This window comes from Danaus plexippus, chromosome 11, assembly GCF_018135715.1.
Source record: "Danaus plexippus chromosome 11, MEX_DaPlex, whole genome shotgun sequence".
In the NCBI taxonomy this organism is placed as follows: Eukaryota; Metazoa; Arthropoda; class Insecta; order Lepidoptera; family Nymphalidae; genus Danaus; species Danaus plexippus.
The window spans coordinates 3737968-3753181 of record NC_083544.1 but is presented as its reverse complement, the minus strand read 5'-3'; the positions used below and the strand labels follow the sequence as shown (position 1 = coordinate 3753181).

At 30.4% G+C, this 15214-nt stretch overlaps 2 protein-coding genes across 2 annotated transcripts; one reads left to right on the top strand and one right to left on the bottom strand.

Annotated features, from left to right (window-relative positions):
* Positions 1 to 6148: 6148 nt before the first annotated feature.
* LOC116765572 (methionine aminopeptidase 2) lies at positions 6149 to 8951 on the top strand. Its single transcript, XM_032655085.2, has 8 exons — positions 6149 to 6371; positions 6509 to 6685; positions 6834 to 6994; positions 7171 to 7345; positions 7624 to 7832; positions 7903 to 7993; positions 8074 to 8248; positions 8388 to 8951. The coding sequence occupies exons 1-8, from the start codon at positions 6233 to 6235 to the stop codon at positions 8638 to 8640; spliced, it is 1380 nt and encodes a 459-aa protein (XP_032510976.1). The 5' UTR covers positions 6149 to 6232; the 3' UTR covers positions 8641 to 8951.
* A 36-nt stretch (positions 8952 to 8987) lies between these two features.
* On the bottom strand, positions 8988 to 14057 carry LOC116765573 (uncharacterized). The gene is made up of 7 exons (XM_032655086.2): positions 13850 to 14057; positions 13671 to 13768; positions 13444 to 13584; positions 13197 to 13374; positions 12367 to 12502; positions 12037 to 12266; positions 8988 to 10104 (listed from the first exon to the last, which is right to left on the bottom strand). The coding sequence occupies exons 1-7, from the start codon at positions 13932 to 13934 to the stop codon at positions 9992 to 9994; spliced, it is 981 nt and encodes a 326-aa protein (XP_032510977.1). The 5' UTR covers positions 13935 to 14057; the 3' UTR covers positions 8988 to 9991.
* Positions 14058 to 15214: the final 1157 nt, after the last annotated feature.

The window sequence follows — 15214 nt, the reverse complement described above, 5'->3', positions numbered from 1 at the left end:
ATTGCAATTTTATTAAATTAGCGTTCTTATTATTAATGTAAGCATCATTAATAGTAGCAAATGTATTTAATCGAAAAACATTTTTTCAAATTTGACCAATAACTCCTACCGTGAATGCATTCAAACAATCATACTCTCGAACTTTACAAAATAAGTATAAATCTTAAGATTATATGCGTACAAGTTTTATTATAATACAATGTAAATGCAAATCCATAATGGAACGTTGGTAGCATCTTAATTCTTTTATAATTTTATTTTGTAACAAAAATATTTCATTTTTTATGTGGTATTGTTATTCCTATTCCTGTATACACTTCCTATTGATTGAGACGTTATTAGGAAATAAAATATTTCTAAAACAATCATAAATATTTATCTCGTAAAGCAAATTAAATACCTTACATTCAACTTAAGAGTAAGATAGTTAAAAACGAAAATTAATCTTAAAAGAAATATATATATTTAAATTTTAAAAGAAATAATTATATCTCTTTTAAAAAAAATAATAAGTGACCAATATAATCATGCGAATTGAAAAAATCTACTGCGGTCTTACTTTTGATTACTGTCCGCATTGAATATAGTAAAAAATTATATAATTTACCTCCTTGGAACTTTTATATTCTCTTCGTGCCGTTTGTGTTTGGTACGAACCAGAAACCCTTGGGTGATGTGAAAATTTTAGCACCGGGAGTGGGAAGCACCACATTAGTGGAGTAAGTACATACTCAAATTACTTTATTTGTAATAAACTCTACGATTAACGTGCAAAAAAACAAGACTAGATCTAAAATATTTATGACAAAATCGTTGTTGCAGCAAAAAAAAGGTGTAAATTTAAATGTAGAGATAATAAATCAATAATATTTTATTTGTGATTACGAATAAATTTAGTAAAAAAAATAAAAAAGTGAAGTTAGTGTAAAGATTAGTGTGTAAATTTAATATTAGCTATACTATCATTAAAATAATACTACCCACATCGGAATTTGAAATAAAAAATTTTGAGCGTTTGTTATTAAGATTTTAATATTAAAAACTTCGATCTAAGATGAGCAGGATTTAAATCTGCAACATCCGGAAATCATGTTTCATATAAATGACCATTTGATTGTAAAATATATAGAATGGTTAGTTGTCTGACTCGAGTCAGGGAACGACAGCTTATTTGGAAAAGCAACTAGCAAAGCGTGTTCCTTAGGTTACAAGTTCTATATGAATTACCGTTCAAATTGAATAGCCTAAAATACGATTGTCTGCCAGAAAAACTAGCCGTGCCTAATGACTATGGTAGCGTCCTGTCAAAATATAACATTTCAATTTTCAACATTATACAACTAAATATGTATTATTCTTATCGTGGCAAAAAGGAAAATATATTTTCACATATTGTTCTAAGTCCAAATAGTAGACAGAAACATTATTTTTCCTCTGTAAATTTTAATAATAAAACTCAAACAACTGCCCACGTTATCATCGAATATACTTGACGAAAAGCTGCTACTGCAATCACTAGCAGTTCAAAAACATATTGTATAGTAATTCTCGTTAATATCGCAAAAAGCAAAAAAATATAGTTTTTATCGTAATATCTTATAACATCCTAGTGTACGTGTAAGTATACGCGAGTAAAACCAAACAAAATAAACTGCTGGCAAACAAATAAATACAAACTTCTGTAAAATTTGGCAAATGATGTAAATGTTATCATGTCTTTTTTGATTTTGTAAAATAATACTTCCTTTCTTATTCTTACAGTGAAATATGATCCCCATAAAGTATATACTTACATTTTTTTAGTAAAATAACATACGTTTATTTTCCAATATCGCTAAAATAAAATTAATTCATTTTTTATGAAAAGAATAAAAGACTACGAATACAATACACACGTAGAAACTCCATGCATGGCTTACCTGTATTCCATGAAAGGTTTTTTATTTTATACGGGATTCCTTTATAAGAAAATACTTTTGTCCATATTGATAAATAATATTTGGCAATATATTTTGGTTATAAACGAAAACCTTGAAATGAAATGAAAAAAGTAGGTTGGCTCGTCAAACAAACTTCGTGTATATTGGTAATAGTAGGTACGCACTCGGTTTAAGCGGGATTTACGTCATGAACAAGTTTTTACTATTATTATTTTCTTCTGCAAACCTTTATTTTATATTGTCTACTGTTGTATATTAGAAATATGTTGTTATATTAGAAATTTCTTACATTATTAGACAATAAAAATGTATGTTTTTAAGATGAATATATTATAATAATTGTAATAATAAATTGAATTTTATAATTGAGATATACATCCATACGATTTTCATTTCTGAGCTATCAACAAGTTTTATTTATTAGTTTCTTAATGTATCTATAAACAAACATAACAAATAGAACACGTGGCAAAAAGTTGCAATATAAAATAGATTAATTATTGCTGTGTAATTTCACTCAAATTATAAATTAATTATAAAATTTACCTCATAATATAAAACACATATAAGGCTTATAATATGCATTTCATACAGGTTTGACTGTAAATATCATAGTTAGACTGAGACCAATAAATTTAATGGAATAGTTTTAAAATATTACCTACAGTTGAATCTGTATATTGCTTTAAGGAATTACCAAAGGGAGATTAAAAAATTATGTGGCATGGGTGCATAATATTTGTACTAAGTCTGGTCGGAGAAATAAAAAATAGGTTGTCAGAAAATTTGATAGTGCAGCAGAAAAAATTCCCAAACAAACACTTAACCACAATAAAGAACCATTAATTGAAATGATGGCTCAGTTCAATAAAAGAACAGAACATATAGCAAGAGTTGATGATCAGTGACATCAAATTCATTTAGTGAAATGAAATGAGACCAAAAATACAGAAAAATTTCACGAACTATAGCATTTCAAAGATGCTCAAGGAGAATCGATGTTTGAAGAATCAGTGACTTTTGCTATTAGACTTCTAATTTTATCTCATTTCAAAGTCAATGTTAAGAGACTATTTAGTAGTATGAATTTTATGAAAAACAAGTAGCGAAATGGAATGGATCTTAAGTGCTATATTAAGAATCCGTTGTGGTTGAAATTGAAGGAAAATGCTGCAATAATTATGAATCACCATTAAGCGTCATACAACAAATCAGCACAAAACAATCATATAAATTATATACATCGAAGATGGTGCAGACAGCAATGATTCGACTGAAGACGAAATAAATTAAAGAACATATCTGTTATTATTTAAACATTTGTATGTGGATTTACCTACTAACGTTAAATTGTCTACAAATGGCATGTTGATTAACAGATTGTTTATATAACATCTCTATATATCTACTTATTTTATTTCTTAAAACAATTTTTTTATTGGATAATTAAGCGATTTTCAGTCTGGAAAAAATTTTTGTTTGTGGTTTTCTCGTGGTTATAGAAGTTGACTGTGGTATTAAGCCCCTAGAATTGTTGGCAACACTGACGACAGCTCGTATTTGAGTTAGTAAGCTTTACCCAATATTGGACTAGCGAACATGCAAAAGTTAATTTATTAAATTGTAAAGAAGATTTTAAAATACCCTCATTAGTGAAAAGGCGACTTTGATGTACTTATTTATAAAAATAAAGAACAAAGTTCTTTTTTATATGAAGGCAGTGGTAACCAGGAGTATGGCCCGCCTAAAAGTAAGTGGTCACCGTAGTCTGTAGACTCCCTCAATGCCAGGGGCATTACTTGCTCATTGGTATTCTTTTAAATGCCTGTTCAGTCCTATCATAAAGAACCTTGTACAAAAAACTTCACAAGAATCGTAATTAGTTGAAAAACTTCAACAGGGAGTTTATTCCATAACGCCTGCGTTCGCGGTAGGAAATTTCTCTAACACCATGCTGTGTGCGACCACTGAGAAGCCAAGTTATGAAGATGGACACCTTTACGATTGCGAGCATATAATGATAAACAGTAACAGTTGGCATCACGTCAAACAGTTCCTCATCATCGACAATTCTTACTGCTTGTTTTTGATGTAAGTCAAAAATCTAAGTTAGAATGCGGTTGCACATGCCCAGAGAGGACAGTTGTGGGGTAGTTGTGGGTTGTGGTCCCGATTATGTGACCCATGTAGGGTCGGGACTGATCATTATACAGCAACAATATCAGCAACAAATTAGCTTTTCTAGGAATATCGGGAAATTGGTGATGATCGTACTCTGTGACTCTGTCACTCTGTGACTATACATCATCAGGAGATATTTAGATGAAGTAGCTTTCGCCGAATGTCCTTTTGCATCTCATGGGTAGAGTATCCAGACCTCGGACAATATAGAGGTATGCAACTATTGTCATTATACACAGTTGAGTCGAGGACAAAGAGATTACTCAGTTCCATTCATTTTACAGATTCCAAAGTAATGCTCTCTAGCATAAACAAAATTCCTATTAACGGCCTTACGGAGCTACCAAAAGAGATGAGTACCAGAGGAAAAGCTGGACAGACGCGTATGAATATTTCCTAATCGCACTTACCTTAGTGCTTGATTTTTTAAATTGATCTTAAGACAGAATTTAGATAGCGCTTCACACCAGTAATTATAGAGGTTTTTTTTAGTTTTCGCTTTTGGAAAACTCTATAAGTAATTTCATTGACTTTTTAGGTTCTCTACACGACTGATTGAAACAGAGTTCGTGTTCATGTTTGTCCCCCTGAAGCTACTTGTGTCTTTGAAATAAAGTATTCCATTTCTACTTCTTAATGACAGTGGCTACGCAGGCTACAGAATTTTCTGATTAACAGGCAAAATTATATGCCTGCTATGATAAAATATAAAATGTGTTTGCTTTCATTTTAAAATATAAATGTATAACTTTCTTACTTTTGATGTTACGTTTAAAAGTTACTTGACCAAAGAGAAAGTGAATTTCGTTTCCAACAAAGACTGTTTTATTATTTTGGTAAGATTCATCGGCTATGACGTATGACATAAAGTTTATTTGAAATCAAAATGGCGACAGTGACATAGGGATTCCAATCCATACTTTTGTATTTAACTTTAGACTTTCTCTTGTTGCCTAATGAATACAATTACTTCCTTCCACAAATGCAAACTTAGTGTTGAAATCTTCTAAGGACTGAAAACTTAAGAGCGCCGAAGCCGGCCAGTAAGTCCCTAGTCAAGCTTTTGCCGGCGCTCCATAATACCATTACTACCGGGTGCATTACACTTATAGCACGGCGAAATACGGCTTGTCGAACCCTAAAACGAAGCAATAATTTTAACAAGGAACGTTTGTTTGTTCTTATATTACATCTACAATTTCTAACAAATTCCTTTTCTCCATACATGGCTAACTACTAAGTATGAAAAAACAGAACCAACAAAAAAAAACAATCTTTTCATACAATTTGTACTGAAAAATCGTTTTAAAACTTTATCTAGTTAGGTAAGGTCTTGCTCATAGTTAATAATTAAATAATTTATTGCTCATTTAGCTACAGAGAGAGAGACAATAGAAAGAAATAAATATCTTTAATAACATATAGAGAATCCATTGTGTTATCTATACGTCGATGTACAGGAAATTATTTTCGTATTTCCCGTATGTCAGTTCCGCGACGAATGGCAGATGTACATTACCATAACCAAATAGTGAACTGAACAATTGCTATTTTTTACTAAACACGGTGAAATTTTAGCTTTCTTGAAAAGCTTTCACAATTTATTGCAATTAATCGTGATTATAGTAAATAATGGTTTTATTTTAGCAAAATCCTTCAAGTTTTTAACTTTGTTTTCTTATGAGAAACAGTTCAACGGAAAACTATATCGATACGATTTTGCGGATTTTAAGAAAATTGTCATAATTCTTATCTTGCCTTGCCTTCGGTGTTTTTATTTTTAATTACATAGCATTTTCTGTAATGTAGGGAGCATTAATCTTAAAAAGCAAAACTTTAAAAACTAAGAAATTGAAAATTACTCTATTAATTATTTAGCTCTATTACAATCTATGTACTAAACATTACTTGTTTTTACTTTATTAACTAAATGATCATAAATTAAAATGTATAAATAATATTCTGTCTAAAAATATATTTTCTACTTCATGTTTGACAACTCAAACACCTAGATTCCGTAGCTTCATTGACAAGCTGCGAAAATAAAAAGGCACGGGGCCATCTCATGCTATGATTTTATTTTTATAAGGTAAAACTAATAAAATTACGAAATGGCTGATGTTAAGGTTCTTGAAAATGATAAAAACATTGAAAACGAAGAGGAGGAAGACGAGGGTGATTGTATAGAAGAGTCAGAAAACAAAGACCCTGCTAAAAAGAAAAAAAAGAAAAAGAAGAAGAAGAAGACAGGTTAGGTTATAAATACAACTTAGATATATATAGCTATTAGTATTTGAATGATTAATACTACATATATATAAGTAATTAACATTTCAAATATTTAATAAATTCTATACAGCACTCAATGTTTTTTCTGATACTTTTAGCGGGAACTGAAGTTCCGGCTGAGAATGACTCGGAGGTATCAGTGAAACCATTAACAATTGAAGAAAATATAGTTGAAGGAGATGAAAAGAAAAAAAAGAAGAAGAATAAGAACAAGGTCGCTGGGAAAGTCCAAACTAACCCTCCCACGATTCCAATTTCCGAATTATTTCCGGACGGTGTGTAGATATAACATTGAAATATACGTAATTTAATTAAAAAAACTGAAATGAATATCTTTATGAATAATTATACCAAGTTATGATGTTTCTTGTCAGTTTTAAATATCACAAGGTCATATTTTATGTAAATGTTATTTGACTATAGGTAACTTCCCCGAGGGTCAAATAATGGAGCATGGCCCTGCTGAAGGTATTGATGACAGAACAGCTAAAGACCGTTTTAGTAGTGAAGAAAAGAGGGCATTAGACAGGATGCATAACTACATTTATCAAGAAATAAGACAAGCTGCCGAGGCTCACAGACAGGTACTCAATAATTCTGTATATAAAGTAATTAAATAAATATTATTCTTTAATATTATATACACTTATATATATAAATAAGTTGAAACAAAACAGATATATTATAAAAGGATATATTTGTTATGTGCAATGATTTATTTTAAACTTAAAATTAAATTTAAATACATAAAACATTTCAGACAAGAAAATATATAAAAGACTGGATAAAACCGGGCATGACCATGATCCAAATCTGTGAAGAGCTTGAGGCTACAGGAAGACGTCTCATTGGAGAAGATGGTCTCAAAGCAGGACTGGCCTTCCCTACAGGCTGCAGTCGCAATCATTGCGCCGCTCACTATACACCAAATACTGGTAAACACTTTAGCAATAACAGCTCTAAGAATAAAAATAATGTTAACATATTTATTTATTTCCCAAAAATTTTCAGTTCGACAATAGATGTACACAAAACATCACTTGAAGATTGTTATTTTCATTATTTATAACGTATATAGATATTTGTGTATGAACTTTTAAGACCTTATCATAGATAAAACTTCCCTTCAGTTTTAACAACCTGGAATCGAATCCAACATTAAATATAAATAATTTTTAATGATAAAATTTAAAAAAATTCTTAATTTTACTAGGTGACAATACCGTTCTTGAGTATGATGATGTAGTGAAAATTGACTTTGGTACTCATATCAATGGACGTATTATTGATTGTGCCTTCACACTGCATTTCAATCCTCGTTATGATCCTCTTGTGAAGGGGGTTCAAGAAGCTACTGAAGCAGGAATCAAAGCTTCAGGTGTTGATGTCAGGCTTTGTGATGTTGGTGCTGCTGTGCAAGAGGTTACTTTTAGTTTTATATATGAGTGACTAAAATATTTCTCATGTTATATAAGTCCAAAATTGTTTGCAGGTTATGGAATCACATGAAGTTGAACTAGACGGAAAAGTTTATCAAGTCAAACCAATTCGTAACCTTAATGGCCACTCCATTGGACCCTATCGTAAATATTTTTCAATTTATAACAACATTTCTTGATCCTATGTATAGGAACATCAAATATATACACTCTTAAATTTATAGGTATTCATGCTGGCAAGACTGTGCCTATTGTGAAAGGAGGTGAAACAACAAGAATGGAAGAAAACGAATTCTATGCCATTGAAACATTTGGTTCGACAGGACGCGGCCAAGTTCACGATGATATGGATTGCTCTCATTACATGAAAAACTTTGATCAACAATTTGTGCCTTTAAGGTAACATTGTTCTAAGAACTTATTATTTAACCACATACAGTTACACTCGAAATTCTGTTACAAGTACAATCGGTAGTTTTGTTCACAATATAGATTATGTTTTTCTAAATTTTTCATATCGTTTCTCTGTTCCTCGCAGATTACAGTCATCCAAGCAATTACTCAACTTGATTAACAAGAACTTCGGTACTCTCGCCTTTTGTAAGAGATGGTTGGAGCGTGCTGGCGCGTCTCGTTATGCTATGGCCTTGAAGGATCTGTGTGATAAAGGTGTTGTGGACGCTTACCCACCACTGTGTGACATTAAAGGTTGTTACACAGCTCAGTTTGAACACACGATTCTCCTGAGACCGACATGCAAGGAGGTCATCTCTCGCGGTGATGATTACTAATTATACCGACTACAGCCAACTGTAGCTTTGAATTATGTTCATAGTTATCAAAGTTTTTTGACAAATATAGGTTATTTTTGAATTTTACGTTTTCCACCTAAAAATATTTTATATAGAGACACAACTTTTGCCTCTTAAGCAATAAGTCCAGTACCTACTGTTCTGTTTTCATTGTAAAAACTAATAGTAAGTCATTGTTACAAATTATAAATACAATTTTTGTATAACATGTTACAAGTGTACTTGAGTGTATTTGTAAGTAATCAGGCCATTAATTAAATAAACACACCTATATTGGTTATTTTAACATCTGGAATAGTTTAATTTTTACAAAATAAAACCAGCTATTATACTTTTTTTATTTAATGATTATTAGGAAAGCACTATTTTCCTAAATGTAGCAAAAAACGATTACATTACTTGTTTCAGTAAATTATCTACATGGTATAATAATAATATCAATAAAAAGTCTTTCGCCAATAACATCATATCATAGAAATGTATAAAATTGTTTTGACGTAACCCATGATATATCACTAATGTTTCAAAATATTTTATAACTACACTACACACCAAGTCTCTAAATTTAAAAATACATCTCAAGCAAATAGACGTAATCTAAGGAGAAAAATGAAATATGTTCGCCCAAATTAATTAACATTACAGAAAAATATATATACTTCTTCGGTGGCTTAAAATAACGATATACGTTCTAAATCATTGTCACCGTTCAGCGAAAAAAGGAAGTACAAAATCATTTACATTATATTTTGTTTCCATTGTAATTAAAGCCGCTTTAAACAAATGATTTCGAAATGAAGCATTTTCCACCTATTGCCATTGACTAGATAACGGGATCATATTTTGGTAACAAATGTTCGTACATCGTGGCTTTGTACTCTTGAGTAAAGATTCACAGCTCTCAATTTCGCTTTAATTCTTAAAAGAAACAATAAATAAGCTTTGCAAGAGTATTAAAGAGGTAATAAATCAAACTAATTAATATACAAACTCCTTATACCGAATTGGTAAAGTATCACAGAAATTAAACATCCCTAGCTAGACTATTGTGATGTCTAAAAATCCCCAACAATACTACATAAATATCAGGACTTGGTCAATGTTCAACTATATCATAAGAGAAGCCGAAGTTAATTATAATACTTAGGCAATACTTAAAGTCTACCCAAATAATACAATTGAGGTCATAAATTAGGCCATGTTTAATACAAAATTTTAATAAATGTACCAATACATATGTCTAAGACAAGGGTACAGGTATGATTGACTAAAAAATATTTCAACTTTAAGTAATGTAATTTCAAACTAAAGTAGGTCTTAAATTATATTATTAACTCTCAGAATTTTGCACATCGCCATTTGATGTTATATCTCTAAGAGAACTGTTGTATATTGTCTGCAGCGGCACATGAAGCAACTCCACAATGTGTCTATAATTGGGCTCTGAAACAAAACAAAAAACTATATACTAGATAAAGATTGCTTCATTATAAACACGTCGGTAAAGAGTTGCCTGCAAAAAACCACTCCTGAATTACGGTTGTCGAATATTGAAAACTGAAATATTGCCGCGAGTGAATATGTGCGACTGAGAGGTGCCAACCGTCCCATGCGATAGAAAAGAAGAGAACTAGCAGCTGCTTCAAACCAAAGTAATTGAATAAAAATGTTTGCGTCGTTTGCATTTGTAGATTATCATACCACGTGTTACAAAAAGTGACCGCTTTGAATAAAAAATATAATGAAAAATCCGGTCATTTTTCAAATATTATTCAATCATCAGACCGGTGTAAAATGCAATTATCAATTTACCTGTTTATACCTACCTGGCAACCCGAGAGTTATGACTAGAAGAGAAAAGGCAACCTAACGTTTGTATATTCTATGAGCTTCATATTTTATATTGGTATGGAAACTTTTTAATAGACAAACCGGTGAAATATTAAAAAAAAAATGATTTCCCAATTATCAATAAGTCATCTCCTGGACGGAAATTCATAAGGCAACCCATATGCAATATAATTATTGACATTAAATTGAATATAAAATATGTTTCATCAAATAAGCATCTCGGTGAAGCTCGTTTTATATCGGGATCTCAGACTATTAGTTGTATTAAATAAGAACTGGAAAGGCAGGGTAGGACTAATTTTATTTACTATTATGATATAACACAATTTGACTTTTGTTATTTTTAATTCTTAATTAAATGAGATCCCCGATTTTAGACGACGCTTAAATACGTGAGTTTGGGAGTCTACAGAGAAAAAACAAAAGGCTTTGCTTACACTTGACCAAACTTATCTCTCAATTAATTTTTGACGACTTATACATTAACTATTTTTTTAATGATTAGTCTTAAGATGGCGCGATGTCCGCTCCGTGAAAGAACAATGATAATTATAAACTATAGTATTTGTCACTAAATATAGATGACTAAACTGACTGCGAACTGCGAGCGGATACAAAGAAACCTCAGGCCCCTCCCACAAGGCCCCCACGGCCTTGACTTCGAACACTTTTCGCTATAAAAGTCAAATAACAAAATGGCGGGAAGCAATGCTAGTAGAATAATAAAAAAAGTATATAACCCTTAAATATACATATATTATAATTATCATTTGTTGATTATTTTATAATTTTCATTTTTCGCTATTATATTTTGTTTTTTTTCGAATATTTCATATTCAATCCAATATCAAGTACTGAACGAAATGTTAGTGATTTAATTGGTCGTTTATATAACGTACAAAAAAAATATATTTGGCATGTCGTTTTTAACCACTACAAAGAAGGAGGAATTCGACTTTGACCTTTTTATACCGCCAAAGGAAAATATAAAATGGACAAATGTGTATTCTATAGATGTAGTATTTTAAAAATTGACGGTAAATTTATCGTACGTTGCCCGAGTTACACAAAATTTATTTCATTATCGTGATTATCTCGATAGTCGGTCGGTCAGATATTTAATATTTTTAATTTGATTACAATACACACAGTGCATTATAAAGCATTTAATAAATTCTTATAAAACAAACGTCCATTTATCGCCTTTTGAACTTAAAACACGAACTTAATTTCTGTTTATGAGTATTGTTTATATTTATTTCGTAGCTAATTTGATATATTTCCTCGGCTATTATTCAGAATATTTTACTATCAAACTGAAATTTGTCAATTCAATGGAAAAAAATTTTAGTCAATGATAAATTAATAATTTTTTCAGGTAAAAATAAATACATTCAGATATATGTATTATTATTTATGTTATTAAAAAAAAAAACAAAAAATATATAGTCAGGTTATTTGTAGTCAACAATCTCTATAAGCTAAAATGTGGAAAAAAAAAGTATATTTATACTACATACTAACCATTTTCGGGATTAATGTAGCCCCTTCTGATCAAAAAGTCCAGTAGAACCGGTGCACCTGTTGTCTTAAACTGCGGTGTCAGAGCTCTTTGGACACATTCCTCAGCAGTTAGAAGCTCAAATGTTTCAACTTCACCGTCAGCATTTTTCGGCACAAACTCCGATGGCAACTCCAGATCATACACATATTCCGTATTGGGAAACAAACCCCGCTCACTTTCAAAATAGAAACTGGAAATTAAATGATACGTTATTTTTGTCACATCAATAACTACTGTTTCTTTTTAATTTATAATATATATATATGAGATGTTTCATTTTTTTTACACACCTAACACACCCCGCGGGCACTAATTTCTTAACTAGCTCTCCAACAACAGAAGCTTCTTCAGCCACCTCTTTGATAGCAGTTTCAAGAATACCAAATCCCACAGCCAAGCCCCCACTGACAAAACAATCCCACTTCCCTGAAACAATATGCAATGACAACAATTTATATGTGGGATAAAATATTTGCATAAACATAACTAACAACAAGGACCTACAAATTTAAATGAAACTAATATTTTTCAGATATACTATGCGAGATTATTTTTGGTTAAAACTTCATACTCCCGATGTTTCGGATACTATTCAGCAATTGTGATCACAGGCAGACAAGATGATCACGGTTGCTGAGAAGTAACTGAAATGTCAGGAGTATGTAGTTTTAAACAAAAATAAAGCACGGATACTATATCTGCAAAATATTAGTTTCATTTAAACGAATAAAACTCACGAAAGTCTTAGATCTCATTATGTGGACCTACAAATTGAATAAGTTTCATAAAAACCCAAACTATAAATTTTAAACCAGATTTAATGACTTTTTTTCTTTGGATGACTGTCCATTGACTTTGAAAGAGAGACAATATTTAGATGATGTGGAATGATTTTTTTCTTTTTTTTAACAGCTTTTTTCTAATTAAAAAATAGATAACAAATAAAAATATCTAATAAACTCTTATTCACATATTTTAAACACCTTAACCCATTATGTCAGTAAAAAATAATGATTTGTCTATGAATACATTGTTGTAACAAAATTATAAACTTTTAACAAAACTATTATGTTGTATAACAATTACATTTCAAAGCAGTAAGTATATAAAATAATGTAACCTGGCCATGTTTGTTTGGTGAAACTTCTCTGCTGTAACCAGATGCAAAGACCCTTAGAAGGATGAAACAGGTAGCCATTCACACTAATACCATAGTTTCTTATACCAAAAAGGCAGACAGCACTTCTATCCATTTCCAGTAGACTCTCATGATGGAAGGGGGTACTCACTTCAAAACACTGAAAAACTTATTATTAAATAACATTTCTGATAAAAAGTCAACTTGCATTATTTAATAGAATATTAACCTCATCTCGCCAGCCTTTAAGAGCACAAATTTCATTTTCTTTTCTTAGATTTTGCAACACTTCCGCAACTTTGGAAGTCCTTTCTTGATAATTTCTAAAGGCTGGATTGAGTTCTACATACTCCCCTGTGATCCGGAAAACCTAAAAGGCCATGGAATTTACTCTAATAATTTTGATTATTTATGATTTGGATCGATTTCTCCAATTTATAAGTAAACAAATTGTACCTCCGGAAATGTTCGAAGATATTTAAGTACATCAGGTCGAATAAGTCCAACTTGATGTCCAGCTACTAAAAATGGTTTGCATATACCTTGACGTAATCCTAAAATTTAAAATTGTAAGTTTGAATAGATCGTTAAAAATATGTACATATACTTAGTAAATAAAAATATTTTAGACTTACCTGACAAATAAAAACAATTGAATTTCCTTGCCAATAGTGCTAATTCAGAACAGTTAGTCTTGGAAATAGAAGTCATATCTTTCATATTATTCAGCTTTACACAACAAATAACATAATACTTATAAATCAGAGAATTTTAGACATAATAAAATAAAAAACGCCAAGAACTCTTTATAAACGAACGCTGGAATCTTGTGAAACACAGATTAAATAACGTTGGAGTTACATAGGTAGGATATAGAAATCATTAAAATACATATATTCTGTGCCTTCATAAGTGCGTCGCCAAAAAACTATTTCAAAATAAACTTCAGATAAACGCATTGAAAAAGCTTATAAGTAGTCAAGATGTTTGTTGTTTATTGTGAATTTTCAAGGCTTTTAAATGTATTAAAATAAAATGTGTTCGTATGAACTGAAGAGAACCAAATTAAAAAGTTTTTCTCCTCGTATTTTTTATTAAACAAATTTAAATATATATATATGAAAAAATACATACATGGCTTTAGAGGTTAAATTTAAATAAAAAATCAAAAAAAAACATATTATACAATCATATTGTTTGTTTTTTATAGTTATATGAGTTTAAACAATTGATTATTTATTAAATTGGGACCGTAATCATGAAATATACTTATACATATTTTAAATATTATGAAGATAAGAAGCAAGAAATCAATACTTTTTACCTATAATGACTGAGGCCCAATCATAATATAAAAGAAAGAATCTTTGGCGCCTAATATAGAAAATAAACTTTAATTTGTAAAATCACTTTGATTTTTTTTTCCAATTTTTTAAATAAAAACCGGAGCAAGAGCTACTAAGAAGAATACTCCTAGTTTTATAAATTTGACTTCGATGTTTGTGAGCGATATCGTAACTCTTAAACGGATAGACCAATTTTGATGTGGTTTTTCTCACTTAAAAGTGACCGTGGTTCTTACCTACGTTTGATTAATATGAGTCCAACTGTCTAAGACTATCAGCCCTTTCCAAAAATGATTTAAGGGGTTTGTAGACTATCATTACTCGATTAAAATCCTCACGCTTCTGGCCACCGTGAGGAAATTAATCGACTAATAATCATCATATATCGACTATAATCTTTAAATGATAATTAATAAAAATTTGTTTTTTATTAAATTGGTATTTTTACGGTTTAACCGATCCTAATAATACTACTTTAAATATAAAAATAAACATGTTTAGCCGTAGAATGATACTTTAACTCTAAATTATGCAAAGACTGTGAAACATAAATTAAAAAAATATATTTTTTCAATAATTTTTTTTCAGTTTTTATTATACACTTTCATCTCCACTGTCCGTGATTACGGTTACTGTAAAGTAATCGAAAAGCCA

Bases quoted from the DNA above. Each gene is read 5' to 3' on its own strand.
- LOC116765572 (XM_032655085.2), top strand. From the start codon at position 6,233: ATGGCTGATGTTAAGGTTCTTGAAAATGATAAAAACATTGAAAACGAA. The intron at 6,995-7,170 runs GTACTCAATAAT...AAAACATTTCAG, and splicing joins CTGCCGAGGCTCACAGACAG to ACAAGAAAATATATAAAAGA. The intron at 7,346-7,623 runs GTAAACACTTTA...TAATTTTACTAG, and splicing joins TCACTATACACCAAATACTG to GTGACAATACCGTTCTTGAG.
- LOC116765573 (XM_032655086.2), bottom strand. From the start codon at position 13,934: ATGAAAGATATGACTTCTATTTCCAAGACTAACTGTTCTGAATTAGCA. The intron at 13,375-13,443 runs GTTAATATTCTA...TAAGTTTTTCAG, and splicing joins TTAAAGGCTGGCGAGATGAG to TGTTTTGAAGTGAGTACCCC. The intron at 10,105-12,036 runs GTTAGTATGTAG...GTTTTGTTTCAG, and splicing joins CTACATTAATCCCGAAAATG to AGCCCAATTATAGACACATT.